Raw genomic sequence first — 13,562 nt, forward strand, 5'->3', positions numbered from 1 at the left:
ACTCTTTAGGCCATTGTTAATATGGTACAGATTGATTTTTTTTTTTAGTTCATTTATGTGTCTTGTGAATGAATCATTTTAAAGTGCTTTTTTTATATTTGATTTGGCCTTAAATTGCATTTGAGCACTCAGTATAAGCTAATTACATACCAAGGCTTGTAGTTTTTCATTCACAGTTGCCTGGCAGACAGTTCGCTTCAGTAAGCTGTAGATATAATGGACAAGGTTTCTTTTCCCAAGTTATCCAACAAAGAGAGAATGAAAAATAAACTCTATTCCCTATTGATTTTCACACAAGAAAACAGTTCTTTTGACATGTTTTTTTTTTAATGTAACACCTCCAGATTGGTTTAGATATTTCTCCTTGGTGGAAACCACTGTGGTCCTTTTTTACTAGGTGTGTACTGTAGGGATGTAGTCCAATAATGACACACAATTCAGCAGCAAAGGTTCTCTTTTTGTACATACTGTAGGGATAAATGGTTTAGTTGAAGGGGGAAAAAAACAAAATGGACAAGGATTTGTTCATTCATTCTCTGTAACTAATTAGTAATAACTGCACTAGCAGGATATTAAAAAAGTCTCCTGCACAATAAAAAAATTCTCTAGTCAAATTACAGTGGAACAGTAAAGCTTGTTTTATAATCAGAAATATTATCTGTAGAGAATAAGGTCTATTGTTTAACACACAGTTGATTTTCCATGTATGAATGCATTGAAATTAGCTTGTTTTTTAGACAGTTGTACTTTATCGTGATGATGATGATGATGTGAACAGGCAACACATTGAAGCTTTGTCATGGATGTGGCTGATTTAGTTTTTTAGCACAGGATGGATTTCAAGTTTATCAGGTCACACTCTTCTTTCCCAGTATTTATTTTATGATGAAAATACAACTTGCTATATGTTTTCTTTTATTACACCAGTTCGCAGGGGCTAGTGTTGGGTTGTGTGAGTTTACAGCATTTGGCAGATGGCCTTATCCAGAGCGACTTGCACTTTCTCACTTTTATACAACTGAGCAGTTGAGTGTTAAGGGCTTTGCTCAAGGGGCCCAGCAGAGGCAGCTTGGGGGTCCTGGGATTTGATCTCACAGCTTTCCAATTAGTCGTCCAACATCTTAATCACTCCCCTAGTTTTCAGTCTGCATCTTAATAAAGTCTGGAATTCTAAGTTCTATGTCTTTTTTTTTATAACTGACATAAATCACTTAAAGCAAATTATTTTGAAAGTGGATTTTTAATGCTTTAAATGTACAGTCAGGTTTATAAACAGACATTGCCTTTTTTATATCTTTATATATTTTAGATCTTATATATCTTATTTTAGCTGTTTACCACATTTAATTGAAATTCAATAATGAATATGAGCTCAAAGTGGAGAATGTAGGCTTTAATTTACCAGTGCGACTGGTTTAGAAATTACAGCACTTTTTTATAGACGGACCTAGATACCTGGGGTGCACACACAAACGTTAAACACTCCTAAATTTATATGTAAATTAAATCTTTAAATCTGAAAAGTCAGAAGTTTGAGCTTATAGAAATACTTATTTACTATAAATAATTTACTGTGTTAGACAGTTAATATAACAAATTTATGGACTCAACAGTACGCTTATACTTGAGGGTGTTCTTTTTGTCTGTGTGGGTGTCTCAGAAATAGTCTGCAGACACTTACAGACACTTAGAGACGCATTGAGTGTTCCTATGCAAGCTTTGGCAGTCCCAATTACAGTAATTTGTGTGTGTGTGTGTGTGTGTGTGTGTGTGTGTGTGTGTGTGTGTGTGTGTGTGTGTGTGTGTGTGTGTGTGTGTGTGTGTGTGGTTTCTCCAGGCTATCGTCTGCCTAAAGCTTTGTGGGAATCAAATCTCCAGTTTGCCGGCTCCAAACAAATGGAAATGCTCTCAGCTCCGAACCTTAGACCTGTCGAGGAACCAGCTGGGGAAGTAGGTCACACACATGCACACATCATATACAGCATGCACACGTGCATAAATATACATGTCTCCATCTCCCCACCCTGACCACTCATATCCACTCAATTAATCCAAACCACCTCTGAATCATCACAATTCCAACCACTGTTAAATAGCTTCTGCTTTTCTTTTTCCCCACTGTTCTCGGGTGTGCAGACACGTCAGGACCGAGGAGAACACCAAGACCAGGAGACTCCCCTTTTTAACCACGTGGCACCGCAGAGACCCAGAACCAGGTACTCCACAGTACACTCATGACTCACAGAGGCACAGCTGTAATACCGTAGCTCTATAATTACAACATCATGGTGAATGTAGTGAGGGTGAGACTGTGTGGGCAAGTTTGCCATCTGTGCTGTAGGGAATGTGTGGCAAAGCAAAGTATTTGAAGATGCAGCCATATTTCCATCTAAATATGTAATTAAAATTTAAACAACAAATTACACAGTTGCATAAACATATGCAAACATATGTCATATGTTCAACACAAACGTGACATGGCAGAAAACTATGTGGTGCTGATGATTGGTTATTTGGGTATTATGATGAAATAACACACTCATTACAATTGTTTTTATTTTTTGTTTGTTTGTTTATTTATTTTTATTTTGGATTTAAAACTGTGTGCAACAATGTTTGGTGTGGACATAATATACCACAAACTCAGATTTATATGAAAAACAGTGCCACGTGAGGGCGGCGTTCCGAGTAGAAGACAGCTGACAGCAAGCAAACTGTATCCAGTATGAATGTTCCGCGAAAACAAGGCAAAAAATAGGTTCAGTCTTCATCATGAGAAAGTGGCTGTGTATCAATGAGCTCCCTAGATTGTGACTCAATTTTTGTGCACGTGAGTTCCGACCCTGGTTTAATACACACCCAGTGTTAATTCTCCATACATTGAAGTACCAGGGACTGTATTTCATGGCGGAAAGGCCAGTGGGAAAAGTGTTGTTTTGGATTACTTTTTTTACGATAGACTGTTTATCGAAAGCCTGCATTCAGGTTGTGGAATCATCCTTAAAAACGCTTATATTACTGCTAATATTATGGGATTGAAACTCATATGTTCATATGAAAAAACTTCATAAGAAGGAGCATTATATCTTCTCTATGAACCAGCAAATAAAGGCAGGTGAAATAAAAAAAATAAAAAAACCTGATCGAGAGTTTTTTAGCAAGCAGCTTGATTATACACTCAAACCCCCAGTTGCTATGTCGCATTATAAGACATGGTAATGAAGACGTGGCAGCGCCTGAATTTGACCTCTCTTTTTGAACACTAGCGTCTCTAATTTAACGAAGCCGCATTTGAGTAACACTCTGCCATTAGCAGCTTTCATTACCAACTTGAACCTTCCCTTCTCTTCAGTTCAGGCACTAATGTTAACTTCAGACGGACCAGTCACGGGAGAGCGATCACTCTCTTTCCGTTCTATACCGCAGTCGCTGCAGTGGCCTAACATGGCTAGTGATCAGAGTGTTGCAGTGTTTAGCCATACAGCGTACATTTGCTTTAACTCCTCTGCATTTTCGTGGCTCTTCCTGGCAGCTTGTCCTGTCCAGTTTCCCAAAATCCTGCGGGATTCGCTGGAAGTCCTGTACCTCAACGACAACCAGCTGGAGAGTGTGCCTCCGTCCGTGTGCACCCTTAAAACCCTGTCCGAGCTCTACCTGTCCAAGTGAGTCAAGAGCTTCAGCTATGAAGCACACGACAATGTCTAATCTAATCTAATTCTTTTCTTTCATGATTGGCACCATGCTTGTTGGAAGCTCTCAGTAATTCGGTGTGCCTTGTTCTCCACAGTAATCCAGGCATCCAGGAACTCCCAGCTGAACTGGGCCAGCTCTCAAACCTCTGGCAGTTGGACATAGAAGAGCTAAACATCACCAATGTGCCTGCAGACGTCTGCAGGGATGGTATATCATGACAGTACTCCTAGTCTCAATCATCACAGAAGTTTTGTTTCAGATTTCAGAAATTCTGGAAGAATTGTCAGCTTGTCAGTCAGCTGGCTAGGACCATCTAGTTCACTACAAAAACATGACTTCGTAGAAAGTGATATCGATATTTCTTATTATAAGCTTATTAAGAAAAATTCTTATTATAGTTTACTATTTATCTTATTTGATTGGTAGATCCTTTTGCTTCTTTCTAAACATGAAATGCTTCAAATTGGCAAGACAATAGAAGAAGAAATATTTATACTTCAAAATAGAACAATATGCTTAGAAATGGGTTGAATCTTATTTTTTCTTTCCTGTAATTCTTTTTTTTTTTTTCAATCAATCAATCAATCAATCAATCAATCAATCAATCAATAACTTTGAAATCCTTAATAATCTCCAGTCTTGGCGTGTGATGTTATACACACTGATTACCCTGCTTTTCACACTTCTGGTAATTCAATTTAGCATTTCCATATTGAACCGAGTGTTTAATTATTTCTGTGTGTGTGTGTGTGTGTGTGTGTGTGTGCCAAGGTCCGGCAGCTGTGCTGGCGTTCCTGCGTGCTGAGCTGCGCTGTGCAGAGGCCTGCAGGTTGATGAAGCTGATGTTTGTTGGGCCACCGCGTCAGGGGAAAAGTGCTCTACTCGAGGCCCTCCAGACCGGGAGAAACTCACCCTTCTCTTTGTCTGATCACAGCATCCGCACCTCATCCTGGGTCCTAGAGAGACCCAGTGGAGTCAAGAATAATGTAAACACACACTTCAAAAATTTAAAATGTGAAGATTTTTAAGTTTGCTACAAGTTTTCTACAGAGTTTTGCAGAATCTAGTGATTTATATATATGGCATATTTAATGATCTCAAAGTCATTGTGATGGAAGTTGTGAAAGTTCAGAAGTTATGAATGGCTCCATGTATCATTACAAACTGTAATGAAATATGGTGTGTGTCATTTTTTATCATGGTGGAAGATTGCTTTGTAGTCGATGCTCAGTCAATACGTCACTTACAGTACGTGTTACCTCATTGTTGAAATACCATTTTTCAACTATAATCAAGACTAAATCGTTAATGTCCATTTGCACACAGTATTGTGACTGTGATTAAGGCATGAAAGTATAGTTCATCAAAAAATGCTAAAACAGCAGATGTAATGCATGTTTGCAACCATGCCACTCAGGACTGGAAAAATAAATGTAAATATAAATTATAAAAATAAATCAAGCTCACCGGGAGAGTAAATGCTCCAGCATGTTTCCCACACCAAAGTTTAAGGGACATCAGGGCTTCAGGCTGCTCTTATTGGTCAAGGACCGCCCAAAAGGGTGTCTGACTGCCATGTAAAGCAACCAATCACAGTCTGTTTAACTCAGTGTCATGTTTAGGGGCCTAAAAATATTTAGTCGGTGTTACTACGAAAATAAAAGTGTGTAAACATAGATCGTTTATTTATCAAAGTCATGCAAATTAAGGATTATATAACATGAACTTCACATCATTTGGAAAAAATGCCACAGCCATGTCTCCTAGAAACTCTGTAGAATCCAAATAATTAGATGATTTCTAAACTCATTAAGTGTTTCCATTTTTAATGATATATGCTTCGGACATTGAGTCAATGGTTTGTCGACATCTTAGGCTGAGATTAAGGTTTCGTGAACATTAAATAGGCTAAAATTATTTATATTTATTTATTTATAATTCCATCTAACAAAAAAAAAAATCTGAATTTTACCGGTAGTCCTCGTTTAATTGATCCTACTTGTCAGATCACTATATATTGTTGCCATCCTTGATTCCTTTCAGTCTTTTCTTACACAGATACTGAGTTGGATTTCTTTCCGATTCAGCACAGCTAGTTAAATTGCTCCTTCAGACTGACATGGAAGAATTCACTTCACAGACAGTCCTGACAACTAGACATCAACATTAACAGAAGAAGGAATAAATATAGTCTCAATTTTTAGTCGTGGTATATTTCATCTGTAAATAACACCACCTTAGAAATTGACCTCTGACCCCAACCAGGCAGTGGGTTGAATGAATACCCTATCTGACTCACAGGGATGTGAGTCAAAGATACATCTTATCTCATGCAAACAACTCCCCATTCCCCTGACACAGTGAACTTAATACTCAATGTAGCCCATAGATAAAGATGGACACACATATCGTACTGACTGTACACAGATTGCTACATTCTAATTCTAACACTCACTCACACACACACACTACATACAGAACTTTCAAAACCCCAGAGACTGTCCCTGTTCCAGCTTAGACAGCTGTGATAACTAATCCTGCTGCTGCATTTTTTTTGTGTTCGAGCGATTTATCATGTTAGCTTTAAAAGCATGACTTTTATTCGAACTTTAACTCTAAGTCTTGCTTTTCCCTAGAGAAATTATTCTCATCATAATGTGCATATGTATTTTTTTCTACATTCTAAATTTTTTTTTCCCCCAAAAAAAGTCGCTCTCATATACAGTTTTGTCCTGTTAGAGGTCAACTTGTCAGTTTTGGAGTTGTGTGTAAATCCGTTCAGTCATTTTATAGCCCAGGTACAGTATAGACAAATCAGTATCTAAGATTCCCAGGACAAGAAAATTGCACAGACACCAGCATTTTCTTCCTCTTCTTCTTCAAGAAAAAAACCAACCACTTCATAGGGGTGTGACACACCTCGGTGCTGTAACTGTGTGTAGTCCCTTCTTGAAAAATGTTGAGAGAGAAAAACATAAGCAAAATACAAATATATTTTATGTGCTATGTCATGTGCTATGCTATGCCCACAGCTCATTACTGAAAATGTTGTCCAAGAGCATGCTGACTGGGTAAAGAATGTGTATGCACACATGCAACAACACAAAAAACATGTTTTACATAAGAAGCATTCTTTAAACCTTTGTGGTTGTATTAATGTATTTAACTCTTTAGTTCGTAGTATTTTATTATGTTATGTTTCTTATTCTGATTCTTAGATTTTTTTACGTAGTCAATTAGTTTGGCATGGCTAAGCATGAGCACGGGGCAGTCGTGGCCTAATGGTTAGAGAGTCTGACGCGTAACCCGAAGGTTGTGGGTTCGAGTCTCGAGCCGGCCATGACTGAGGTGCCCTTGAGCAAGGCACTGAACCCCCCAACTGCTCCCCGGGTGCCGCAGCATAAAATGGCTGCCCACTGCTCCGGGTGTGTGTTCACGGTGTGTGTGTGTTCACTGCTGTGTGTGTGCACTTTGGATGGGTTAAATGCAGAGAACAAATTCTGAGTATGGGTCACCGTACTTAGTCGTATGTCACTTCACTTCACTTCACAGATTGAGAAGCTTACTAAAACTTTCACTTACCTGGTTGGCTACCAAATTTAATTTCATTTAATTGATCACAATATTTTTGTCTGTAATGGGAATCTTGTAATTCACCTGAAGTCATTTTGTATTTGTCCAATCTCCAGCTTAGATAACCGATTCATGTGTTCGATTTGGGGGCTGTGTGGTTAGGGTTTCCAATTATATTTTGTTGAGCTGAGAGCTCAACAAAACTTTGTGTTTTAGTTTAAACCGAGTAATGAAAAACAAAGAAATGCTTAGTATAATTGATGGTTCTGCCTCTATACTGTATATGTCAATGTATCACTCACATCACATCAATCTTATTAAGGGGTAAGATCTTTACAATACCATAGCAAGTTCTGAGCATTTCCCCCATATTGCTTACACAGTTCATACAGATTCTAATGACTTTTATATTACTTTCCTCCTACTGACATTTCATTGTAGCACATAACTAGTGAGAGCGTTTAAACAGCTGAGTATTTCTACAAACAGGTCGACTCTGTGTCCTTTAATGTGTGGGACATCGGAGGTCCGGCCAGCATGTCCACTGTGAACCAGTGTTTCTTCACGGATAAAGCTCTGTATGTGGTGGTCTGGAACCTGACGCTAGGAGAAGAGGCTGTGGCCAATCTGCAGTCCTGGCTGCTCAACATAGAGGTGAGAAAACCTACAGTTATAAAGAAAATGCTTCACTTATTCATTATTGTTAGGGTAATAAGACAACAAAATCTCAGCTTTCTAACTCAACCGTGATGTTCAATAACTGCCATTGATCGTTCCAAAACACTGACTCTGATGATTGCTTCAATAAATGTTACTAACTTACTTCTATTAGAAAGAAAGCTTTATTATATCAAATATGTTTTTTGTTGTTAAATAAGGCATTGCTAAAATCGTTTTATCATTAGAATTGGATCTACGAGAACATGTAAAGCATCAGCCATGTAAGTCCATATGAATGAAAATAATACTGTATTCGAAGGATCACATTAATATGAAGCTGTGATTTGGATTACAGCTGGCACTACTGTCAGACCAGGTGTTGTAGACAATTACTCAACCCTTTCTGAGCAATCAGTTTAAAGAATTCATCAGTGATGTGGGATAAGATTGAGATCTATGTTTCATTTGGTTTTGTATGCGCTTGTATCTGGGAAATGTTTCATCAGGGAGCATTTAGGTGTTATGTTAGCATATTGGAGATATGTTATGGCTAGGTTTTTAATTATGGTTTTGTGTGTGTGTGTGTGTGTGTGTGTGTGTGTGTGTGTGTGTGTGTGTGTGTGTGTGTGTGTGTGTGTGTGGCAGGCACGTGCTCCAAACTCAGCGGTAGTTGTTATCGGCACACACCTGGACCTCATTGACACTAAGTTTCGCACAGAGCGGATTGCCACATTGAGAGCCTACATTCTGGCACTGTGCAGGACACCATCAGGTGCCAGGGCCAGCGGATACCCGGACATCACCTGGAAGCACCTGCAGTCAGTGTCAACATCTCACATTTGTGACGCACCACAGGAATTTATTTAACTTGTGCTGAACCTAACGGAATCTGTGTGTTTGTTTCTGACAGCGAGGTGTCATGTAAGAACCTGGAAGGCATGGATGGACTCAAGAGGCTCCTGTATCAGGTGGCCTGCTCCATGAAGGATATCAGTAATCCAGCCAGCTGCCACAAACTGGTGGGAAGATTGGTATGCTCCAACCTCCTTTATATTCTTTAAACACAAACAGAGTCAATTATTCAAAGTCTAATAAACTTCATCTTTTTAATTCTTTGTAATTGTCGCATATCGGTATATATTTATACAGTTGAATTCTCCATTCTGATTGCCTGGAAGGTGTTGATTGAATTTCTAAAGCAGCTCTGAGACCAGTTTCAGCTACATTACACAGGGTGTATTCAACAACAAACAAATTAAGCCTTAATATTTATCTTCACTATTCTTTCACTATTATCTCTGTTTGCTTTATGTCATCTAAAGTACATTATGAAACTTCTGCATGTTGGAACTGGAATTTAAACAGTTTAAACAGAGGCCAGAAATGGAACTTCTGCCTGTTTTCTTGTACCTGTTTTCAGCATTGAATGGCTTTGTCATGTCACACACACGGTCAATAGCTCATTAGAAAGTAGAAAGTAGACACTCTGAGATTTAAGATTTTATTTTTATGTATGTTTTTGTAAGTATGTTTTTACAAACCTACAAGGGGCATGGTATTAAAAAAGTTAATACACAAATGTTTAGATCTTTAAAGTAAATGGTGTTTTCAAACCCATTTCTGCTGTCTGAGCTGCTTCATAAAATTTTCATCTAAAATTTTGAAAAAAACACAAAAATTCTGTGTAAGTCACAGCAGAGGTAAAAACATCTCACCCTTTAAGCCAAGAGTGTCCTGAATCATATCGTATATCAGCGTTGAACCCAAGAAATAATTTATTTGTTTATACTGATTGAAAATGTTCAATGAATCTGACTTGAAAATAAATTCAGACAAGAACAAGGACCTGGAGTCCTTTAGTTCAAATCAAATGGGTCAATCCACAGCCAAGATTCCTTGCTGGCTCAATCAGGCTACTAAGGCATTCACTTGGATCAAGCGGTGAAAATTTAACACAATCCAGCTTACTGCTCTATGGGTTGGAGATATGGACACTTAAATTCTAGTTCCTGAAAAAGCCAGAGGAGGTCTTGTAACTGCAATGTTTCTGACAAATCGTTTAAGTTTCAGTCTTCAGTCACAGACCAGACCAGACCATAACTAAGATATGAACCACAAACTATGATTGAGGAAAAAAATCCAGACACAAAGATTTCAGTGGTTTGGCCACTTGTGCAGGACCTTACAGACTTCTTTTGAGGCAGCAACCCTCACAGTGATGAAACATAGAACAATCAAGTTGTAAATGAATTGCCTTTGGATTTACAAACTCAAGCTCAATGGAAGGATACACTTCATAAGCTTGCATCGAGAGTTATTGTCTGAAATCTGGCCATAGCAACAACTTCCTGGCTCCAAGGTCAATCTCATCCAGGAGCTCGGAATCAAGAGAGGGATGCTTTTCTAATCTGTGTTTAGTGGGGGGGAAAAAATCACTATTAAGAGCAGAAAACTATTTTGGATCGTATAATCTGAATATCTGATCTACCTCAATTGTCAAACACATAAATTACTGTAAGCTAATGTTAGCAGAATAGCTCAGTAACTGTTCAAATGCTGTAGAGATTTCAGTAGGTTTTTTTAGGTAGCTAGCTCCTGTAAATTCATACGTTTATAGCTAGTTAGGTAACTAATACATTAATAATAACTAGTAACTAATACATTACCTCTAATACATTATCCTGGGCATTACATTCACGCTGCAACATGTTTAACACGACAGTCGCTACCAAACATCAAAGTGACGTCTTAAGTTTGAGCTTTCATACTGCAAAACGTTCAAAGATCTTAGCTAGTTTGTCTAGCACTGTCAGCTAGCTAATGGCATACCTGCACATGTTTCTACACGTTTGATGCTGAGATGTGGAGTGCGGATGTCTTCACAGCTTTTTTTGCTCACATAATTTGCAGATTATTATCAGTGTTTCCTTAGAAGCATCTAAAACTAATGATATTTGAGAAATTGGGTAGGAGATATCCATCTATCTCCACCAGCTGTCGACAAAAGCATTCTGTGCATGAAGTGTAGACTTTTTTTTTTCAAACCAGGAAACTGTTAACTCAACTGTTAGATCTCGAAATTGAATTATTTCAAATTTGCATAATGTCTTTCATTTGGTTTACAGTAAAAAAAAAAATTATGCTAAAAAATAGTACTGTTACAGTCAACCATCTACAGCATTTAGTTTGTTCTTTTCCACCGTGCTATTAACAGGGAAAGCATCAAATGTGCTGGACTCTGTTGCATGTATGAAAACAAAGAGGGCCAATCTTCTTTGATTTTCTTTCAGTATCTGGTGCCTCATGGGCAATCCAGCACTCCTCCTGCTGTTTTGGGTTATTGTGGGGGTGTAGCCACATCTGTGCTCTTCAGACAAAACAACACCCTTTAACTTTATACACAGCAAATGAAGCCTGGCAGATACAGAAATTCAGACATAACAAGTGATCTTTTTTTTTTACTTGTCTGCGCAGATCACAAGAGCATTAAACCTAATTTTATTCCACATTAATTGTTTACGGCTAAGGTTGTTGTGATGGCAAATAATGTGCATGTAATTTCTTTGTGTGCATGTGCATGTTTTGCAGATCCCCAAGAGCTACCTGACCCTTCAGGAGGCTGTGTTAGCAGAGCGTCTGAGAAGAGATTCGGAAGACGAGGTCCAGTATCTGACAGATCTGGAACTGGAGCAGATCATTGAACAGAGCCCTGGCAGTGATATCAAAGACTACGAGGACCTCCAGACTGGTAATTTATGCTAATTGCATAATTAAACAATTATTCAGCCATAATAATGTTTCATATTACTAACTTGTATAATTTTGTTCATTTCAAGTTCATATCTATATTTAATACACTTCAACTTGCTTTGTTAATCTGTTTTAAAGACTGCAGTAGTATAGACATTTTGTGGACTCTTATGCACTATTTCTGCACTCTAACAGCGATCAGTTTTTTAATCGAGACTGGCACCGTGCTGCACTTCCCTGATACGAGTCATGGACTGTGTAAGCTTTACTTCCTGGATGCTGTATGGCTAGCTGAATGTTTAGAGAGGATTGTGCACTTGAAGAGCTCACGCTCTGTGGCGCGTAACGGCCTGATCCGCACTGAGGACCTGCGTATGCTGTTGATCGGCACCGGCTTTACTCCGCACACAGAGGAGCAGTATTTCCAATTCCTCGCCAAGTTCGAGATTGCGCTGCCTGTGGCCAGCAACAGGTTCGTATCTAGAACCAAAATGCACAAATAGAAAAATCAGTTCTCAGGAACCACATGTGATTGCCCCATGTCACTTTTGCCCCTCTAACATTTCATTTGTAATCCCATTTCTGTAGTTATCTCCTGCCACACCTGTTGCCTCCCAAACCAGCCATGGATATCCATGGCTTCCGCCAACATACCAGGAACACTATCCAGCGCCACTTTAAGATGAGCTTTGTTCCAGCAGGATTCTGGGAGCGCTTCATCGCCCGCATGCTGATCAGCCTCAATCAAATGGACCTACAGGTATACAGGGGTTTCTGTTTGATTATTACAGGATAATAACGCTTCTTCAAAGGAACCTTGGCTTCAAGAGAGGTGCAAAAGTGTAATTTTATTGCTATATAGGACTGAAACCTGGTTCACATTTTTCTTTCTTTCTTTCTTTCTTTCTACCTCATTTTTTTGTTTACTTATTTATTTGGAATTTGAACTTATGAGTAAGAATATCAGATAATTTAATCTGAGGTAAGAGCTCTTTACAAATTCAAAAGCAATACACCTGCTACATTACAAAGTTCCCTGAAGGGCTAGTGCTTACAATTTGTACACACATTCACCAAACAAAATTCATAACATAAAATAATACATGCGAATAACAATACTTGGATACAATGCTTATGCTTAGATACATACTTTTAATAGTACATAAAACATACTTATATTTCTGCACACTTACACTATAAAGCCAAACGTACAGTATGTGGACACCTGGTCATCATACACATACTCTTCTGGGAAGCTTTTCACTAGATTTTGCAGAGTAGCTATGAGGATTTGTGATCATTTATCCAGAAGAGCTTTAGTGATGTCTGGCACTGATCTCAAGCAAGGAGATGTCAGATGCTGATGTCATGTCAACCTTGGCAAACTTGTCATGGAGCTCACTTTGTTCACAGAGACACCGTCATGCTTGAAAAGGTTTGGGCTTCTTGTTCCACTGAAGGGGAATTGTGATGCTGTGGTGTACAAAGATTCCTATACATTTGTGTGCTGCCAGATTTTGTGGTAATAGTTTGGAGAAGAGCGGCATTATTGGTGTAATGGCTAGGTGTCCACATACTTTTAGCTTTGCAGTGTGTTTCCTTGCTTTATTCATATATTTACTTGCTTTAAAGGATACTATATCTTATTATAGGTGCTTGATTATCTATAGAATTTTCTATTGAATTTTCCCTTACATACTGACTTACTACAAACGTTTATTAGCAACACTATTATTTACCATCTTAATTACTTGTTTATGTGACTTCTTTAATATAAAACTACTTATATTCTTACAAACTTAGTTGGTATTACATACATTGATTAAATATTTATTTATTAAATACTACCACAGATGAATGCTTTTACCTAATGCGTTTACCTAATT

The 13,562-nt window shown here is 38.3% G+C and overlaps 1 protein-coding gene across 4 annotated transcripts in view; it reads left to right on the forward strand.

Moving 5' to 3' along the window:
• lrrk1 (leucine-rich repeat kinase 1) overlaps positions 1-13,562 on the forward strand; it is a 95,549-nt gene that overhangs the window by 32,353 nt on the left and 49,634 nt on the right. For all 4 annotated transcript variants that reach the window (XM_027162289.2, XM_027162304.2, XM_027162298.2 and 1 more), the window contains exons 11-21: positions 1,838-1,950; positions 2,137-2,216; positions 3,533-3,662; positions 3,788-3,900; positions 4,465-4,679; positions 7,756-7,920; positions 8,572-8,744; positions 8,837-8,957; positions 11,515-11,674; positions 11,872-12,148; positions 12,265-12,436. In XM_027162289.2, the coding sequence (XP_027018090.2) occupies positions 1,838-1,950; positions 2,137-2,216; positions 3,533-3,662; positions 3,788-3,900; positions 4,465-4,679; positions 7,756-7,920; positions 8,572-8,744; positions 8,837-8,957; positions 11,515-11,674; positions 11,872-12,148; positions 12,265-12,436 (1,719 nt within the window). The remainder of the gene's footprint in view (positions 1-1,837; positions 1,951-2,136; positions 2,217-3,532; positions 3,663-3,787; positions 3,901-4,464; positions 4,680-7,755; positions 7,921-8,571; positions 8,745-8,836; positions 8,958-11,514; positions 11,675-11,871; positions 12,149-12,264; positions 12,437-13,562) is intronic.

Source organism: Tachysurus fulvidraco, chromosome 2, assembly GCF_022655615.1.
Source record: "Tachysurus fulvidraco isolate hzauxx_2018 chromosome 2, HZAU_PFXX_2.0, whole genome shotgun sequence".
Classification (NCBI taxonomy): Eukaryota; Metazoa; Chordata; class Actinopteri; order Siluriformes; family Bagridae; genus Tachysurus; species Tachysurus fulvidraco.